General features: G+C 53.6%; 1 protein-coding gene across 4 annotated transcripts; it reads right to left on the reverse strand.

Moving 5' to 3' along the window:
* Positions 1-25: 25 nt before the first annotated feature.
* Positions 26-17096, reverse strand: LOC126652251 (gastrula zinc finger protein XlCGF7.1-like). 4 transcript variants are annotated; one of them, XR_007631915.1, is made up of 5 exons: positions 16570-17095; positions 16399-16522; positions 15526-15604; positions 13971-15337; positions 26-3166 (listed from the first exon to the last, which is right to left on the reverse strand). XR_007631915.1 is itself a non-coding variant. In XM_050338922.1 (3 exons), exons 2-3 carry the CDS (start codon positions 15575-15577, stop codon positions 14457-14459), a joined length of 933 nt encoding a protein of 310 aa, XP_050194879.1. In that variant the 5' UTR covers positions 15578-15604; positions 16399-17095; the 3' UTR covers positions 13579-14456. The 4 variants fall into 4 exon arrangements, 1 of the variants encoding a protein (XP_050194879.1); XR_007631914.1 differs by having other exon boundaries at positions 15526-15607; positions 16399-17096; XR_007631913.1 differs by having other exon boundaries at positions 16399-17095.
* Positions 17097-20178: the final 3082 nt, after the last annotated feature.

The following is a 20178-nucleotide window of genomic DNA, read 5'->3' on the forward strand; positions in this document are numbered from 1 at the left end:
TGGAAGAACAAGTGCCCTTGTCCCTGGCTGTGCTGCTGTGCTGGGAGTCTCTTCCCTCCAACTCTGCACACAGGCACTGCCCCTGCAGCTCCAGAGAAGGGCTGAAGAAGCATCTTCAACACAGAAATCAGGGCAGGTGTATCAGGGATTGTTGATATCTTTTGGTCTGTGTTTGGTCCAGCCACCTGCAAAAGTTTTGTTCTTGGCCTGCCAAGTTCACTGATAAACGGGAGCTTCGTCCTTGGAGAGAGAGTTTCTTGTATAAACTATTTTAATTGGTGTTCTTTGATTGGCTGGTTGTCTGTAGAGGGTTTTTGAAAGAGGAACCAAAGAGGAGAGGATGAAGTAAAGCCCCCAGACCCAAATAGATCAGAGCCCTTGAGTGAAAAAGCGCAAGTGCGAGGGGAATCCCCACGTTCTCCCGCATGGCTGAAGGGGGGCACTCACAGAACGGGGCAGGGACCGAGGGCCTCTGGCTGGGCGGTGCTGCCACACCGGCCCAGGGAGACGTCACCGGCTAAGTGGATAAAAATGCAGGTGGCTCATGCTGGGGGTTCTCAAGCTTCACAGGAAGGACAACGTTGCCTTCTGTGGAGCTGCCGCTCTCTTTGTGAGCCTGCAGCCTCTGCTGGGGGTAATTCTGTTATCCTGGGGTGGGTAAGACAACCTCGTAAAACACACCTGTGTGAGTGGGGGTTTCACTGAGGGCTTAGTTCACTCCTCTCCTTTCCTGTCTCTCGGGTCCCTGTTTACTTGGCCTGTTTACTTTACAGGAGCCCCCAGGGAGGAGGAAAGCTGGGCAGGCCCCAAGGCTCCTGGGCCTCTCCCTCGCCAGCCCTTTGCCCAAGGCCCCGAGGCAGAGGTGGGCTCAGCCCCTGGGCAGGAATGGGACACAGGCTGAGCCCCAGGGACAGCAGACACAGGCGGCCTGGGCTCTTCTTCCTGCAACGTCTACCTGGGGCAGCCCAGCCAGGCCTGAGTCTCTCCAGGACAGGCCCAGCCCAGCCAGACAGGGCTCAACCCTCGGAGGCTGCACTCACTCCAAAGGGAATAAAACATCAGCCTAGAGGACATCCTCTCCTCTTCCTGTCTCTTCTTCCTCTCCAACTGGTACCATGTGAATCATTGACTCATCAGCAACCATTTTTTCTCCCCTTTCTCCTTCTCTCTTTCTTTATTTCTTTTAGTCTGTTTTCTTTTACTCTTTTCCTTCTCTTGTGGGTAACTTAAAAGCAATGAACTGTGTTTGACTAAAGCTGGTATATGGATTGTTTTAGTGGGTGTTTCCTGTGGAATGGCTCTTTGTGCTGAATGTTTCAGTGAAATGCTTTTTCCTTGGTTGTATTTTACTCCTGTAAAAGCCTTTTTTTTTTTCACTCACGAAGACTGGCCATTATAAAAGCCTTTTGGCAAAATATCGTATCTTTATCACTACATTAAAAAGAATTTCTCTTAGAGAAGAGTGTGTGACTCTGTCTCCGGACTCTAATTAGAGGTTATAAAAAAGCAAAAGCTTTTAAAAAGTCTTAAATAAAAAATGCAAATGCTCTGGGCAGTTCACAGCTTAATCCAGAGCACAACACCCTCCTCTCTTTGGATGTGCCGTCCCGGTAGCCTCTGTGAAGAGCTGAACATTCCAGGTGAGTCGTGGAGGCAGCAAGGAGGAACAGGGGTCCAGGGAACTTTCAGAAATGCCACAGAATATTTTCTGTCCCTACCCAAGGTGTGCCATGCAGTGAGAGCTGCAGGCTCCGACTTTGGTGGCCGCCGGGGACTCGAGGACCTCGGTGCACTTTGGAGACAGTGAGTGGTGGAATTGTTGGGGTTTGGCCCATGTGCAGCTGAAGCCGTGCATTGCTTTGGGTTTCCTTTCTTGGAGGTGACGAAGAGAATAAACCAGTGACTGCAGGAACCCCTGAGCCAGCCAAAGGGACCTGCTTTTGGAAGGTGGAATGACATGCCCAGCTCTCTGTAAGACAAGTCGAGGGCTCTGAGCCAGAGAGGGCACGAGAGCTGGGTACAGGTACGAGTCCCTTAGGAGAGGGAAGCAGAGAGGCTGAGTTTTGGCCGCAGCACTGGGGTGTGCAGGGCAGAGCAGGGAATCTTCCCCACGGAGGAATCTTGTGCCTCTGTCTTTGTAGGTCTGACAGACACTTCTTGTTAGAGGTAGTTCTGTGAGTGTCTTTGTGTTCTTTCTTTGGAGGTGGGATGAGAGCGGTGGGGCAGGCTATCGACACCGGGGGGCAGACGAGCAAGGTGAGCATTTTCCTGCCAGTCCCAATCAGATGTTACCTCTGATAGGCTGTGTTTTTTGGTGAATCCAAGCACATCCCTTGTCATTTGTTTTTTTTTTTTTTTTCCCAGTGGTGCTCAAACTTACAAGTACAGATTGAATGGCAAGGAGATCCTTGCAGTAAGAGGTCAGTGTTAAAGAACCTGAGATGGAAAATTTGGTCAGAATGTTGCACTCTGAGGGGATCCACAGTATGTGCCTTTGCCTCTGTGATTTTTTTGCACTGGCCTTCTGTATTCCCAGAGGAGCAGAGCCGAAAAATGTCATAGGGACAGCCATGCTATCCCTCCCATGTTGCCATGGGCCCCTTTGTGATGTCACTCTCCATTCTGGAATGGTCCCTGACAACCAAAGAGACAATGACCTATACACCCACATGGCAGCCCCACCCGTGTGCAATGGGCCCCTTTGTGATGTCACGGCCTATTGTCTCCATTCCAGAATGGCCCCTGACAAACAAAGACCCAGCACCTCGTACCCCACAGAGCAGCTCTACCCATTTAACTTGCACCCCTTTGTGATGTCATAGTCTATCCTCTCCATTCCAGAATAACCTCTGGCAACGAAAGAACCGATGCCCCACATTGTCAGAATGCAGCCCCCCCTGCCTGCCATGGGCTTCTTTGTGATGTCATGGCCTATCCTCTCCGATTTGGAAAGGCCCCTGGAATACACACATCCCACTGCCCCGCTTTGCAGCCTCACCTCTGTGCTATGGGCCCCTTTGTGATGTCCCAGCCTATCCTCTCTATTCTGGAATGGTGCCTAGAAAACAAAGAGCCAAGGCCCCACATCCCCAGAGTTCAGCCCCACCTGTGTGCCGTGGGTCCCTCTGTGATATCACAGCCTACTCCCTCCATTTCAGAATGGCCCCTGGAAAACAAAGAAACCACACCTCACAATGTCCCAGTGCAGCCCAACCCATGTACCATGGGACTCTTTGTGATGTCACAGCCTGTCCTCTCTATTCAGTTATCCACACTGGCAACCAAAGAACCAATGCCCCAAACCCGCAGAGTGCAGCCCTACCAGTGTTCCCTTGTCCCCTTTGTGATGTCACGGCCCATCCTCTCCATTCCAGAATGGCCCCAGCAACCAAAGAATCAACGCCTCAAACTCCACAGAGCAGCACAACCCATGTAAGTTTTGCCCCCTGCCATGGTCTGTATTCTCCCTTCCGGAAAACCCCCTGAATACCAACGATCCAGTGCCCCACACTGTCAGAATGCAGTCCTGCCCCAGGAGGGGGTGTATGACAATACACAAATATCCTTTAATAGAGGGCTGTTATTTTTTCTTTGCTCCCCATATTTGGAGCTTCTTAACTTTGGATTTACAATGGCTTAGAGGGAGGAGTTTGGTCTTCTTTCTGACTCATCCTCCTTAGGAAAACGCTTGTGTTTCATTAAACTGAGAGAGGTGCAAAATTCATGTTTTCTTTACAGCCCAGAGATCTTCCAGGCTCTTCCCATTTGCCTCTGCCTCTCTCAGAGAACTCGTGTGGACACCTTCCCTGCCTGCACCAGATGATTTCACAAAACTGGGAGTGGGGGTATCTCATAGAGAAGGACCTGGGGGTGTTTTGAGGCCACTCTGGTGGGGGATTACCAGCACTTGGCTTGGCAGGGTAACACTGCACCTCTACCTCCCACAGTCCCTCCCCGGATGGGGCTGAGCTGCCCAGTGACAGCCCTGGAGATACAAAGGGGTGGCTGGGGAGACATGAAGGGACTGTGAAGGTACAAGGGGGTGGGGGAGAGACGTCTGCGACCGGAACTCAGTTGAGATGTCCACCAGACCATCAAACCTTTGGATTCATACTGGTTTACTGCCCCTCCATTCTCTCCTTGCATTTTCTTTCCAAACCTAAATCCCAGCCAGAAGTAATTTTTAGCCCTGGCTGCACCCAGAAAGGCCCATGCCATTGGAGCATTAAAATACCATGTGAGGTCACAGGGTCACATCTGTTCCTGCATCAAAATTGTCATAATGTTAAAGTTCTAGAAAAAAAGAGCTCTGCATATTCCCACGTGGGCTGGGTTTGATGTCTCCACAGGAGCCCCGTGCAGCAGGTTTTGGTTAAAACTCCTGGAAACAGAGAGCTGCTCTTGGGGGCATTTCACCTGTCCCTTCTCCTTGGATGAGGCAGAAACATCCCCTTTCTCTTGCCCTTCTCGGTGTGTGGGGCGAAAATCGCCCTTGTCAGGGAGCCCCTGCAGGCTCTGCCCCTCCGGTGATCCAACAGCGGCCCCTGCTGACCGGGATTGGAATTGCAACAAAAAGCGAGGAATACTGGACTAGTTCCTTTTTGTGAGGGGGATTTTTGGACCAGGATTCCTCGATGATCCTTGTGGGTCCCTTCCAACCTGGAATGCTGGGGGTGATTCTGTGAAGTTCTACAGGGCTGTGTGTGAGGAGAGAGCAGGGGCTGAGCAAAGCAGAGCAGGGCAATGGCAGCACAGCCCTTGAGCACTGTGAGGACACAGCACAGGATCCAGATCCAGAGGGGAATGGCTGACCCTGGAAGAAGGGTGGGTCACAATGTGGACAAAATATGTCTAGGAGGGAGGAGCACTGGAGTGCTGCTGAAAGGGGCAGGACAGGGCGTGTCCTGGGCACAGGGCAGGGCACAGGCTGTGTGGATCAGGCGTGCAGCAGTGATGGGCAGAGCAGCTTTGGGGGAGGCAGGAGGATGATTGCTTCCTTCAGCCCCCATGGGACTCCGAACAAAAGGGGTGATTTTCAACACTTCCCAATGGGTTCAGGGCAGAGTGTAACACCTGGGAGGTGCTGAAATGCTTTAGGCATCAGAGCCATCCACCTGGAACCACAAACCACACAAAAACTGGGTTTGGGGTGGTGTCAAACAGGGGAAAAAGGAGATGTGGGATGGAGACACATGGGTGGGAAAATTCTTGTCTAGTAAATCCTCAGTAATGGGAATGTGTAAGGGGCATGGGGCTGAACTCTCTCCAGAGGCACAGCTGGGCAGGGAATTCATTTCTTGATCCTCACAGATGACAGATGGTGGATCTGGGATCCCCACAGTGTCCCAGTGTGTGCAGCACCTGGGGGGGCTGCAGGCTCTCAGCCTGTGCCTCTCTCCTCCCAGGCAGCTGGTCCAACTCCCAGGCAGGCACAGCCACCAATGGTGAAGGATTCCCTCCTCACACATTCAGTGACCCTCAGCATCAGGGCCAAGGCTTCCCAGCTGCCACCAGTAGGACATGAGGAGGTTCATCATCTGGGATCTCACTGGGCTGGAATGGCATATCCTGCTCACTGTTTCCTCTCCCCATTACACCTTCTCTCCTCTTTTTCTAAGAGCCCATGTCAACCAGTTGGGCAGATTTGCATGAGCTGGTTGGTTCCACATTCATCTAAAGGATCAAGATGGGAGCTGAGGGAGGAGTTCAGTCTGGGATGATCCCTGTAGAGGACACCAAGAATCATGAGCTCTCCATTTCTCTAACAGAAAGCAACCCCTCTACTAAGACAATATTTCCTGTCAGAGGCAAGTGATAACTTGTGAGCCCTTTCTACTCTTCTTTCCTCCTGGATATGTTTCTGTCCACATTGTGATCCACCCTTCTTCCAGGGTCAGCCTCTGGATCTGAATCCTGCACTGTGTCCTCATCTTGCTCCTCTTGTCGTCTGCCCCCATCAGCACCCTCATCCTGGAAAATGGGGCCACTGAGCACTGGGAGAGCCCAGCCTGGAGACATCCCCATGCCCATCAGTTCCCTCTGATGCTCTCCCTGCCCTGCACTCCCTGCTGTCCCCGTGTCTCTGCCCCCTAACCTGAGTGGGACCAACCCCACCCCCAGCTGCCCTTTGGGCTCAGCCCGCTTGGGGTAGTGCTCAAGGGTTGTGCTGCCATTGCCCTGCTCTGCTTTGCTCAGCCCCTGCTCTCTGCTCACACACAGCCCTGGGGAACTTCACAGAATCACACCCAGTAGTCCAAGTTGCAAGGGACCCCGAAGGATCATCGAGTCCAACTCCTGAGCCTTCCCTGGACCATCCCCCAGAGTCACACCATGTGCCCGGGAGTATCGTCCAAACGCTTCTTGTACTTGCACCAAGCCAGCGGTGCTGAACCCCCACACAGGCACCTCCTGCTCCCAGACAGCAGCATCTCCAGCCTCTGGGTAAGGGAGAGGGGATGCAGCCATCTCCTAAGTTATCCCAAACAGGGCATTCCCGTCCAACCTTCATGTCTGCCTCACCCCTCTGGGAGGATCTGTGGGCATGTGCTGGGAATTCCTGGAGGCACTGCCATTGCTGGAGGAGTTGCGTTTCTGCTGTTCCCCCCACTGTCCTGGTTTTAGCTCTCCTGAAGGAAACATTTGCTTGGAGAGGCCTCAAAACACCCCCAGGTCCTTCTCCATGAAATACCCTCGCTCCCAGTTTTGTGAAATTGTCTGGTGCAGGCAGGGAAGGTGCCCACACAAGTTCTCTGAGAGGAGCAGAGGCAAATGGGAAGAGCCTGGAAGATCTCTGGGCTGTAAACAAAGCATGACTTTTTACCTCTTCCAGTTTAATGAGACAAAAGTGTTTGGCTAAGGAGGGCTACTTATAAAGAAGGCCAAACTCCTCCTTCTAAGCAATTGAAAATCCAAAATTTAGAGTGTCCAAGAATGGGGAGGAATTATGGAGAAAGCAAAAATAACAGCCCCTTCCTTAAGGATATATGTGTATTCGCAGAACAAAGAAAGAACACAAAAACAACCAAAGAATCCTGTACCAAAAATCCCCCTCAAAAAAAAAAAGGAAACAGTCCGGTATTCCTCACCTTTTGGCGCAATTCCAATCCCGGTCAGCAGGGGCCGCTGTTGGATCACCGGAGGGGCAGAGCCTGCAGGGGCTCCCTGACAAGGGCGATTTTCGCCCCACACACCGAGAAGGGCAAGAGAGAGGGGATGTTTCTGCCTCATACAACGCTAACCCTAACCCTAACTCTTACCCTAACCCTAACCCTAATTGAAACCCTATCCCTTACTCTAACCATAAAGTTACCTAAACCCTAACCCTAATCCTAAATTCTAACCCTAAACCCTAACCCTAATCCTATCCTTTATTCTAACCCAAACATTACCTAAAACCAAACCCTAACCTAAGCCTAACCCCTAAGTCCTAACCCCTAACCCGTAACCCTAAAACCTAAGCGTAAATATAAACTTAAGCCTAACCCTAAACTCTAACCCCCTAAGCCTAACCCAAACCCAAACCCTAAACTCTAACCCCTAACCCTAACCCTAAAACCTAAGCCTATGGCTAAGCCTAAGCCTAACCCTAAACCCTTATTCTAAGCCAAACCCTAAACCCTAACCCTAACCCTAATGAAAATGACATTGGTGACATCACTGGGGACGAGTGTCATCACAGGGGAGTGGTGAAAACAAAGAGACAGTTGTGATGTCACAGGGACATCAGTGACATCACAAGTACATGACTGACATCAAAGGGATATCAGTGACATCATTGGTGATATTGGTGACATCACAGAGGACAGCGGTGACATCCCAGGGACATGGGTGACATCACTTGGTACCGGTGACATCACAGAGGACTGTTAAAAACAAGGGGACGGGCGTGGTATTACAGGGAAATCAGTGACATCACAGGGGACATCGGTGATTTCAGAAGGACAGGGGTGACATCACAGTGACACCAGTGATATCATCAAGGACAATGGTGACATCACAGGGGACAGTGGTGACATCACAAGGGACATGGGTGACATCACTGGGTACCAGTGACATCAGGTACTGGGTACCAGTGACACAGGGGACTTGTGACAACAAAGGGACAACCATGATATACAACAGGGACATCAGTGACATCAAAGGGGTCTGGTGACATCACAAGAATATCAGTGACATCATGGAGACAAGACACCACAGTTGGGCACAGTGGTGACACCAGAGGGACAGCAGTGACATCATTGGAGACCAGTGACATCACAGGGGGCTGGTTAAAACAAGGGGACAGTCGTGATGTCACAAGGACATCAGTGAAATCAATGGGGTCTGGTGACATCACAGGGACATGGGTGACATCACTGAGGACCAGTGACATCACAGGTGACTGGTGAAAACAAAGGGACAGTCGTGATGTCACTGGGAACTGCTGGGGACAAGAGTGAAATCACAGGGACAGTAGTGACACCATTTGGGACCACTGACATCACAGAGTACTGATGACAACAAAGGGACATTTGTGATGTCACAGGAACATCTGTGAAGTCACAGGGGACCGGGGTAACATCATAGAGACACCAGTGACATCATCGGGTACAATGGTGACATAACAGAAGGCATTGGTGACATCACAGGGAAAACAGTGATGTCATTGTGGACCAGTGACATCACAGGGGACTGTTGAAAACAAAGGGAGAGCCGTGATGTCTCAGGGGACATCGGTGCCATAACAACACGGGTGACATCACAGAGACAACAGTGACATCATCTAGGACACTGGTGACACCACAGGGGACAGTGGTGACATCACATGGGACAGCAGTGACATCACTGGGGACCAGTGATATCACAGTGGACTGGTGACAAGAAAGGGAAGGCCATGATGTCAAGGGACATTGATGCCATCACAGGGGACGGTGGTTACATCACAGAGACAGCAGTGACATCATTAAAGACAAGTGACATCACAGGTGATTGGTGACAATGTCACCATAGCTGTGATGTCACAGACATAACAGTTATGTCACAGGGATCTGGTGACATCAGAGGGACATCGGTGACATCGCAGGGACATTGGTGCCACTGCTGGGGACAGTGATGACACCACAGGGAAAGCAGTGACCTCACTGGAGACTAGTGACATCACAGTGGACTGATGATAATGAAGGAATATCTGTGATGTCGCAGGGAAATAAGTGACATCAAATAGGACATTGGTGACTTCACAAGGGGGTGAAATTAACAGGGGTGAAATTACAGAGGCAACAATAACATCATTGAGGATATTGATGACATAACAGGGGACAGTGGTGACCTCACAGTGGCATAAATGACATCACTGAGGACCAGTGGGGTCAGCGACATCAAAGGGGACTGGTCACAAGAAAGGGACAGGCGTGATGTCGCAGGGACATCGATGAAATCACAGGGATCTGGTGACATCGTAGGGACATCGGTCACATCATAGGGACATGATGACACCAGTGGGCACAGTGGTGAAATCATAGGGGTAGCAGTGACATCACTTGGGACCAGTGAGGTTACAGGTGACAGGTGACAACAAAGGGACATCTGTGATGTCACAGGGACATCGGTGACATCACATGGGATGTAGGTGACTTCACAAGGGGAGGGGTGACATCACAGAGACACCATTTATATCATTGGGGACATTGCTGACATCACAAGGGCCAACGGTGACATCACAGGAGACTGGTGACACCACAAAGGACTGGTGGCATTACAGGGACATTGGAGAAATCACAGGGACAAGGGGCCACCGCTGACGTCAGTGGTGGCATAAGAGGGACCGCAGTGATATCAGTGGGGACCAGTGACATCACAGGGGACTGATGAGAACAAAGGCTAAGCCCTGTTGTCACAGGGACATGGGTGACATCACAGGAGACATCAGTGACTTCACAAGGACAGGGGTGACATCACAGAGACACTAGGGACATCATCTGGGACATTGCTGACATCACAGGGGACACTGGGGACATCACAGGGACACCAGTGAAATCATTGGGGAACAGTGAAATTACAGAGCAATGGTGAAAACAAAGGGACAGCAGCGATGTCACAGGGAGATTGATGACATCACTGGGGACATTGGTGACTTCTTAAGGACAGGGGTGACATCACAGAGACAGCAGCGACATCATCAGGGACATTGGTGACACCACAGGGGGCAGTGGTGACATGAGACAGACATGGGTGATATCACTGGGGACCAGTGACATCCCACAAGACTGGTGATAAGTAAGGGACAGCTGTGATGTCACAGGGATATCACTGACATCAAAGGGGTCTGGTGCCATCACAAGGACATGGTGCCACCCCTGGGGACAGCAGTGACATCACTGGAGACCAGTGACATCACAGGGCACTGGTGAAATCATAGGGACATTGGTGACATCATTCAGGACCAGTGACATCACAGAGGACTGGTGACAAAAAAGGACAGCCCTGATGTCACAGAGAAATCAGTGACATCACGGGGACATGGAACCACCGCTGGAGACAGTGGTGAAATCACAGAGACATCAGTGACATCACAGGGTACTGCTGAGAACAAAAGGCACAGCTGTGATGTCACAGGCACATCAGTGAAGTCGCAGGGGACCAGGGTAACATCGCAGAGACACCAGTGACATCATCGGGTACAATGGTGACATAACAGAAGACATTGGTGACATCACAGAGAAAGCAGTGATGTCATTGTGGACCAGTGACACCACAGGGGACTGTTGCAAACAAAGGGACAGCCGTGATGTCTCAGGGGACATCACTGACATAACAACAACAGGGGTGACATCACAGAGACAACAGTGACATCATCTAAGACACTGGTGACATCACAGGGGGCAGTGTCAACATCATAGGGATGTCGATGACATCACTGGGGACCAGAGACATCCCAGGGGAGTGTTGAAAACAAGGGACAACCCTGATGTCACAAGGACATCGGTGACTTTACAGGGACAGGGTTGGCATTACAGAGACACCAGTGACTTGATCGGGGACATTGCTGACATCACAGGGGACAGTGGTGACATCACAGGGAAAGTAGTGACATCATCAAGGATATTGGTGACATCACAGGGAACTGTTGACAATAAAGGGAAGGCCGCGATGTCACAGGGACATCGGTGATATCTTTAAAGACCAGTGACATCACTGGTGACTGGTGACAATGAAAGGATAGTTGTGATGTAACAGATATAACAGTGATGTCACAGGGCTATGGTGACATCAGAGGGACTTTGGTGACATCAAGGGGAAGAGGTGTCACTGCTGGAGACAGTGGTGACACCACAGAGAAAGCAGTGACATCATTGAGGACCAGTGACATCACAGGGGACTGGTGACAACAAAAGGATGGCTGTGATGTCACAGGGAAATCAGTGACATCAAATAGGACATTGGTGACTTCACAAGGGCAGGGTGAAATTAGAGATAACAGTGACATCATCGAGGATATTGGTGACATCACAGGGGACAGTGGTGACATCACAGTGACATGGGTGACATCACTGGGGACCAGGGACATCACAGGGGATTGCTGACAACAAATGGAAAGCAGTGATGTCACATGGACATGGTGACATCAAAGGGGACATCAGCGACTTCACAAGCACAAGTATGACATGACAGAGACACCAGTGACATCATCGGAGACATTGTTGACATCACAGGGGACAGTGGTGACATCAGGGAGACTTGAGCGATATCATCGGGGTCAGTGACAATTCAGGGGATTGGTCACAAGAAAGGGACAGCCGTGATGTCACGGGGACATCGGTGGACAGGGACATGATGCCACCGGTGGGCACAGTGGTGAAATCATAGGGACAGCAGTGACATCACTGGGGACCAGTGACATCACAAGGAAATGTTGACAACAAAGGGACAGTCGTGATGTCAAAGGGACATCACTGACATTGGTGACATGACAAGGACATGGTGCCATGGCTCGACACAGTGGTGACATCACAGAGACAGCAGTGACATCATTGGGGACATTGTTGACATCACAGGGGACAGTGATGACACCACAGAGACACCAGTGACATTAATGGGGACATCTCTGATATCAAAGGGGACATCGAAGACTTCACAAGGCCATGGATGAAACAGGTGACATCACAGAGACACCAGTGACATCACAGGGACATGGGTGACATCACTGGGGACCAGTGACATCACATGGGACTGTTGACAACAAAGGGACAGCCGTGATGTCACAGGGACATTGATGACTTCACAAGCAGAGGGTTGACATTATAGAGACACAAGTGGCATGGAAATTGCTGAAGTCACTGGGGACAGTGATGACATCACAGGGACAGAAATTACACCTTTAAGGACCACTGATATCACAGGGGACTGATGAAAACAAAGGAACAGTCGAGATGTCACAAGGAGACCATTTACATCACAGGGGACATCAGTGACTTCACAACGACAAGGGTGACATCACAGAGACATCAGTGACATCATCAGGGACATGAGTGACATCACAAGGGAAAGTAGTGAAATCATTGGGGACCAGTGACATCACAGGGGACCGGTGACAGTAATTGGAAGCCATGATGTCGCAGGGACATTGATGACATCACAGGGGACATCAGTGACTGCACAAGGTCAGGGTGATATCACAGAGACACCAGTGACATCATCAGTGACACTGGTGACATCTTAGGGAACAGTGGTGACATCACAGGGGACAGTGATAACACTACAGAGATACCAGTGACATCAACAGGGACATCTCTGACATGACAGGGGACATCAGTGACATCAGAAGGCCAGGTGTGACATCACAGAGACACCAGTGACATTACCGGTGACATTGGTGGCCTCACAGGGGATAGTGGTGACATCACAGGGACATCAGAGACATCACTAGGGACCAGTGACCTCACAGGGGACTGTTGACAACAAAGGGACAGCCGTGATGTCACAGGGTTATTGGTGACATCACAGGAGACCGTGGTGACATCATAGAAACAGCAGAAACATCACTGGGGACCAGTGACATCAGAGTGACAACAAAGGGGCAGCAGTGATGTCACAGGGACATTGGTGACATCACAGGGGTCTGCTGAAATCACAGGGACATTGGTCACATCATAGGGACATGGTGGCACTGCTGGGGACAGTGGTGATATCACCAGGACAGCAGTGACATCACTGGAGACCAGTGACATCACAGGGGACTGCTTACAGCAATGGGAAAGCCGAGATGTCACAGGGACATTGGTGACAACAAAGGGACGGCCATGATATAACGTGGACATTGGTGACATCATTGGGGATATCGGTGACTTCACAAGGACAAGGGTGACATCACAGAGACACCATGACATCATCGGTGACACTAGTGACGTCACAGGGACATCCATGACATCTTTGAGGACTAGTGACCTTGCAGGGGAATGGTGACAACAAAGGGATAGTTGTGATACCACAGTGATGTTGGGGACATTGGTGACTTCACAAGGACAAGGGTGACATTACAGAGACAGCCACCCCTGGAGACCCCCGCAACCAAAACCCACCCACAGAAACCCACCACATCCAGTGACCTCCACTTGCCCCAGGATGGTCCCAGTTCCCATCAGTGTGATCCCAGTCACTCCCAGTTCATGCCAGTTGCCTCCAGCATGCACCCTGTCACTCCCAGTTACTCCCAGTTGCTTCCAGCATGATCCCAGTTGCTCCAAGAATGGTCCCAGTTGGCTTCCAGCACTGCCCCACTAGCTCCCAGTTCCCCTATGCATAGTTCCAGTAGCTCCCAGTTTGATCCTGGTCCATTACAGTCACTCCCACTATGATCCCAGTAACTCCCAGTCACTCCCAATAGGATCCCAGTTGCCCGCAAGGTGGTCCCAGTTGCTCCCAGCCCCCCCAGGATGGTTCCTTTCCCTCTCAGGGACTCCCAGTCTGAGTCCAGGATGGCCCCAGGTACTTACAGTCCCTGCCTCGATGATGCCATTTCCCCCCGCATGGTCCCAGTTGCTCCCAGTATGATCCCAGTATGAGTCCAGTCACCCCCAGTATGATCCCAGGAACTTCCAGACACTTCCAGTACGAAGCCAGTTTGATCCCACTCATCCCCAGTATGGCTGCAGTCCCTCTCACACACTCCCAGTAACATTGCAGTCATTCCCAGTAAGACCCCAGTATGACCCCAGCAGGGGCCCAGGTGCTCCCAGTACGATCCCATTTGCCCCAGTTCTGGTTATTGGGGGGCAGCTTCCCAGTTCTGCCCAGTCCCAGTTATTGGGGAGCACTGGGAGGGGTTGGAGGATCCCAAGGGGTGGAGCCGAGTTTGCGGAGGCAGAAACGGCCCCGGGATGGATCAGGAATGGGGACCCCCTGTGTTCCCCCCGTGTCACCCCACCCTGGGTGACAGGGTTGCCTCACCATCAGGGGGTCATTCAGGGTGGGAGCAGCAGTCAAAGCTCTTCCCGTAGTCGGGGCACTCGAGGGGCTTCTCTTACTGGTGGGTCCGTTGGTGTCTGGTCAAGTGTGGAGCTCTGGGTGAAGCTCTTCCCACACTCCCCACACTTGTAGGGCCTCTCTCCGGTGTGGATGCGCCGGTGTCTGATGAGGGTGGAGTTCTGGTTGAAGCCCTTCCCGCAGTCGGTGCAGCGGAAGGGCCTCTCCCCTGTGTGTGTCCGCTCATGCACGAGGAGATCTGAGCTGCCCCTAAACCTCTTCCCGCATTCCAAGCACTTGTAGGGCCGTTCCCCAGTGTGGATGAGCTGGTGGGTACGGAGGTGAGAGCTGTTCCTGAACCTCTTCCCACATTCCCTACACAAGTAGGGCACTTCGCCAGTGTGGATGCGCTGGTGGGTGCGGAGGTGGGAGCTGCTCCTGAAGCTCTCCCCACATTCCCCACACATGTAGGGCCACACCCCAGTGTGGATGTGCTGGTGGGTGCGGAGGCTGAAGCTCTGGCTGAAGCTCTTCCCACATTCCCCACACGTGTAGGGCCGTTCCCCAGTGTGGATGTGCTGGTGCCTGAGAAGGTCGGAGCTGTCCCTGAAGCTCTTCCCACATTCCAAGCACCTGAAGGGCTTCTCCCTGCTGGGAGGCTGCTCAGGGACCACCAGCTCGGAGCTCCGGCTCAAGCTCCGGCCGCCTTCCCGGCACAGGACGGGTCTTTCCTCCTCAGAGCTCCCTGGGCTGGCTTTGCAGCCCCTCCTCCGGGGGCATCTCCGGGCCTTTTCCTCCCCGCTGCCTTCCTGCGCCGGGGAGCCCTTCAAAACGGCCTCTCCCACCAGGCTCTGCCGGGGGGATTTGTCCTCCGTGCTCTCCGTCCTCAGCTCGGGGCCTGGGGCAGGAAGGAAGAAGGACAGGCAGGGGATTTGCCTCCAGCCCAGAGGAAAGGCCAAGCACATCCCCCAGATCCGGCCCCAGTAGGACGGCGGTGCCAGCAGGGTTGTCCTGCAGCCGGGGGTGATGCTCGGCTGCCACAGCCACCACAGGACAGGGCCAAAGGGGCACTGACTTCCTCCTCACCTGCCTGGGGGGCCCGTGGCTTTTTCGTCTTCCTCGCAGCCTTCTCCTCCATCTGCCCAAGCTTTGGGAAGGACAAATCCTGCTGGGGGGAAACAAGGGCTGAGCGCGTTGCCTTGGGAATTCGTCCTGCCCAAGTCCATCTCTAGAACTCACCCAGCATCCTGGGAGCATAAAAACCTCCAAAACACCAAAATTCAGCCCAGAAAAACCCAATCCACTGACATTCAGGAAATAAACTGCCTCAAAAATAGCAAGATTGACACCCCTCCATCACAATGGAAAAATTTAAGGTTCAGCCAAAATACGAAGATTCATGCCAAAAATACTCTCCCAGGAGTTCCCCCTGTCTGGTCTCTCCCCTCTGGGGTTTGGAGGGTCTCCTCTCTCTGGAATGTTGGGGGTCCCACTTAGGGATGCTGGGAGATTTGGGGGTCCCAAGGGTCCCTTCTCCTCTGACTCTCACCTTTGGAGTGCTGCCTTCCCAGACATTTCCCCTCTCCAGGTTCTCCACCTTGTTGTCCCAGGGATCCCAGGGGTCCCAACTCTCCAGGCTTCCCCGTCTCCGCTCCCCCCGTTTCAGGCTCCCGGGGGTCCCGGGGCTCCTCCCTCTCCGTGCTCCCCCCTCCAGCCTGCCGGGGTCCCCCAGCTCCGGCATCGCCCGCTCCGCCCTCCACCCTCGGCAGCTCCCAGGGGGAACCCAAACCTGCTGTGTCTGCCCAGCCAGCCCCGGGCTGACAGTGGCCCTGACCCTGTCCCTGCCCCTCCCTGCAGGCTCCGTGGCCGGGCACACTTTGTGTTCCTGGGGGCCACCAGCTCAGCAGCTGCAGCCGCTCCAATCAGCGCCCGCAGCTCTGCAGCAAAGCCCCAGCTCACCTGGCACACAGGGCATGGACACAGCACCTTCTCCCTGCTGGGCACTCCCAGCTCAGCCTCTTCCCCAGCACGGGGCTCTCCTGCCTCAGCACCACCTCTGCCTTCCACTTCTTCTCAGGGCCACCTCAGGGACAGCTCTGGGCTCACCTCCGGGCCATTGCTCAGGGACACCTCAGGGCCTGCTCTCCAGCACAGGAACCTGCAGGGAGGGCAGATGATGTGCAAGCCCAGGGGGGCCTGCTTGCACTGGCCTGGGGGCTTCTTTCTCCTTCCACAACCACCCCACAACTTCTCCTGCTTTTCTAACCCCACCTCTTTGCAGACTGCCCTTGTCTCCCTGTCTGCACAGACACATCTATCCCCTGTGGACAGAGCCTCCAGCATGTGCTGCCCTGGCAATGGCACCCAGAGAATCCCAGAATCAGCCGGCTTGGAAAAGACCTCCCAGATCATCAAGTGCACCCCTTGATCCAACCCCGTCATGGTTCCCAGACCCTGGCACGGATGCCCAGGGGAGGGGCTTTGGGGATGAGGGCTCTCCCAGTACAGCCCAGTGCCCCCTCAGTGCCCTCCCAGTACAGCCCAGTGCCCCCAGCACAGCCCACTGTGTTCCTGTCCCAGAGTGCTGGGTGATCCCTCTTTGCCAGGGGTTTGATTGGAATTTGGGGCATTTTGGGGGCCTCTGGGTGCATTTGGGGGAGTTAAAAGGGGTCTTGGGAGCATTGGGGGGTCAAAGGGATCTGAGTGGGGGAAGGGAATTAAAGGAAAAATGGGAGTTAGGGGACATTTGGGGGTCCTTACTGGGGCCTGGTGGGGACAGGAGGGGCAGCACCACAAGCAGGTGAGTCCTGAGATGCCCCTGGTGTCCCCAAGACCCTCCTGCTGTCCTCAATTTCCCACTTGGCACCCCAAGAACCCCCCTCGTGTCTCCAGTGTCCCCAGGGCCTCCCCACGGCCCCAGTTACCCCCTTGACACCCTCCATTCCACTGTCCCCAAACCCCATCCCTGATGTCCCCAATTCTCCATCTCCCCTCAGAAGGACCCCCTGGACCCTCTGACCCCCAAAATAGCCCCATCCCCCCACGCTCACAGAAAGGTCAAGGGCATCTGGGGACATGTTGGGGACACTTGGGGGGCTTTGGGGGGCTCTGGGTGATTACTGGGAGATACTGGGACACACTGGGGGGAACCAGGGGGCACTGGGAGGAACTCAGGGGTTATTGAGGGATGCTGGGAGGGCATTGGGAGGGACTGGGTTATTAGTGGGGGATTACCAGGACACACGGGGGGACACTGGGAGGTTACTGGGCCATGCTGGAGGTACCTGGGTGCTCACTGGAGGATCACTGGGCCATACTGGGAAGCAGTGGCAGGTCACTGGGCTACACTGGGGGCGCTGGGCCCCCATTACCTGAATGTGGTACATCGACCCCCCAGACTTCGGGGGGCACCCATAAGACCCCTTCCCTGGGAGCTGGAGGACCCCCTGAACCCCATTACTGGACTTTAGGGGACCCTCTGGCCCCCCTCCCATTGGCGTCTCTGTGTGATGAGTTTTGGGGGTCTCTGGGGCTCGAAGGGGGGGGCACCACTACCCCCTTTCCTGCGCTCGGTCCGCCGGGCCGGCAGGGGGCGCTGTGGCTGCAGCAGGAATGGCGGCGCTGCGCAAAGCCTCATGGGGGTTGCAGTTCCCTCATGGCCGGCGCGCCTGCGCATTTAAGCCACATCGCCGGGAGAGCCCCCCCTTTCTCCCCCACCCCGAGAGGGTTTCAATCGCCGCGCTCCGCCCTTCGGGAGCCCCCGAACCCCCCCGCTAAACCCTCCCGAGCCCTCCAGCCTGTCCACAGCTCCCCAGTTCCAACAGCCCCGCTCTCCCCGCAGCCGCCATCTCACTCACCTGGATCGCTGCTGCACAACATGGCGCTGGGCGCGCGCGCCGCCTTTAAACCCCCCGCCGCAGCCAATCAGAGAGCGGGCACCGCCCCTCCAGCCCCGCCCCCGCCTCGCGCGGGGAACCACGGGAGTTGTAGTTGCGGCAGCGAAAGAACCAGCGTGGAACTCGGGACTGCGCGGGGCGATCTGGGCAGATCCGCGGGAGGAACGAGCGGCTGCTGCAGTGTCCTCCGGGGACAGAGGAGGAACGAAAGGGCCGCTCCGTGAGCAGCTGTAGGCGAGATTAATGAGAGAAGGGAGAGAGGAGTCAGAGTTGGAGTCATCTAAAGAAACATCCCCCTCTCTGACTTCAAGCCTTTGCAGGACCAAGGGGAAAAGCTGTCGGTGTCGCTCCGTCCCCTCATTAAAACAGAATACACAGATTCTCAAATGACAATACCCCTCAAATAACTGCAAAAGAAGTTCCTCAGACAGCGACTGAATCAGCTGAGTTAAAAAAGGAATAGAGCAGGACCCCTCAAGGATTTGAGTATGTTTGGAGAGTCTCTCTTACTGGGGCTGACCAAATGTTGTTATCAGCAAAAGAGGCTGAAGGGTTCTGGGGAGCTGGAGTTTTCCTGACCACAGGAGATTCTCGTGGGCCCTGGTCCCTTCCCCAAAGAGCAGCCTATTGGGCAGGGGGACTCAGCCCCCTGCAAAGGGGAGATCCCCTGGCTACAGTGGGAAATGTTCATCAGATTGTGGAAAGTGTGCAAAAGGCTGCTTGTTTACAAATGATGGGTGACAGGGAATGAGCACCAAGCCCTGAATCCCCTATAATGATACCTGCAGACCCTGAAAGAATGATTGCCCTTCTCAGAGCTCTCCCTGAGGCTGTGAAACCCATTGGAATTCAGCTCAAAGGACACATAGAAAGCCTCAGCAAAGGGGACAGAACTGCAGCCCCCTCAGAAGCAGCTTTAACCCCCGGTTGTTACTGTGGAGAAAATAAGATTTGGACCTGGGGGGAGGTGGCAAGGAATTAATTAATTAGAGAAGAAAATGTGGTCCAGGACCTTCAATCACTACTGATTCTCAATCAATTGGACACAGAATGCAAAACAAGGATTCCTCTAGCAGGACTTTAAAGGGAAATGTTCTGCCCTGGACAAGGAGGATCCACCAGCACTGGAGGACACAAGAAAAAAGGAATCCCCTGTGGATTGTGGGCTTGCAAAAAGGAATCCTCAAATCCCTCAGGGATGGCCAACCCAGGGAGAAATGAGAGATATTAATGCAAGAGTGGGCAGCAAAGGAGGGATCCCTGAAAGCTGTCCCTGCTGCAGCCCCTGCCCTGGAGGGCTCACAGCAAGGGGAGGGGACGGGAAACTCCTCTCTTCATCCCCAGGAGCTGAGCCAGGGGGCCAAGGGTGGTTTGACATTGGATGGCTCCCCAAAAATTCCAAAGGACACTTGTTAATAACCTGTCCTATTGGTCCCCACAAAACCCCTGTCACTCTTCTGGTAGATCCTGGCGCTCCAGTGTCCGCCCTGAACACTGAAGGTGCATCTGCCTGTGGAATCACTCCCTCACAGAAAGGCACATTTGCTGTGGGTGCTTTTGGAAACACCCAGAGAACACCAAAGGTGAGATGCTGCTGACCAGGGGAGGAGAAAGCAGGTGAAACCCTGATGATTTGGTATAAACTTCCTGCTCATTTACTGGGGCTGGACATTCTGAAGGGAAGGGCTTGGGCTGATGAGGAAGGAAACATCTGGGCTTCTATTCCAGCACTCCAGCACATCCTGCACTGGCACAGCAACTGCCCCTCGTTCCTCCTGCACCAGCAGTAACAGTGCACCAATATACTGAGGGCATTTTGGCAGCAGGAAATGAAATTGCACCT

This window comes from Myiozetetes cayanensis, unplaced genomic scaffold, assembly GCF_022539395.1.
Source record: "Myiozetetes cayanensis isolate MyiCay16 unplaced genomic scaffold, myiCay2020 scf722, whole genome shotgun sequence".
Classification (NCBI taxonomy): domain Eukaryota; kingdom Metazoa; phylum Chordata; class Aves; order Passeriformes; family Tyrannidae; genus Myiozetetes; species Myiozetetes cayanensis.

Excerpts from the sequence above, each read along its gene's own strand:
- LOC126652251 (XM_050338922.1), bottom strand. The coding sequence starts at position 15,577 with ATGGAGGAGAAGGCTGCGAGGAAGACGAAAAAGCCACGGGCCCCCCAG. Across the intron at positions 15,338-15,525 it reads GCCACGGGCCCCCCAGGCAG|GCCCCGAGCTGAGGACGGAG; the intron begins GTGAGGAGGAAG and ends TTCCTGCCCCAG.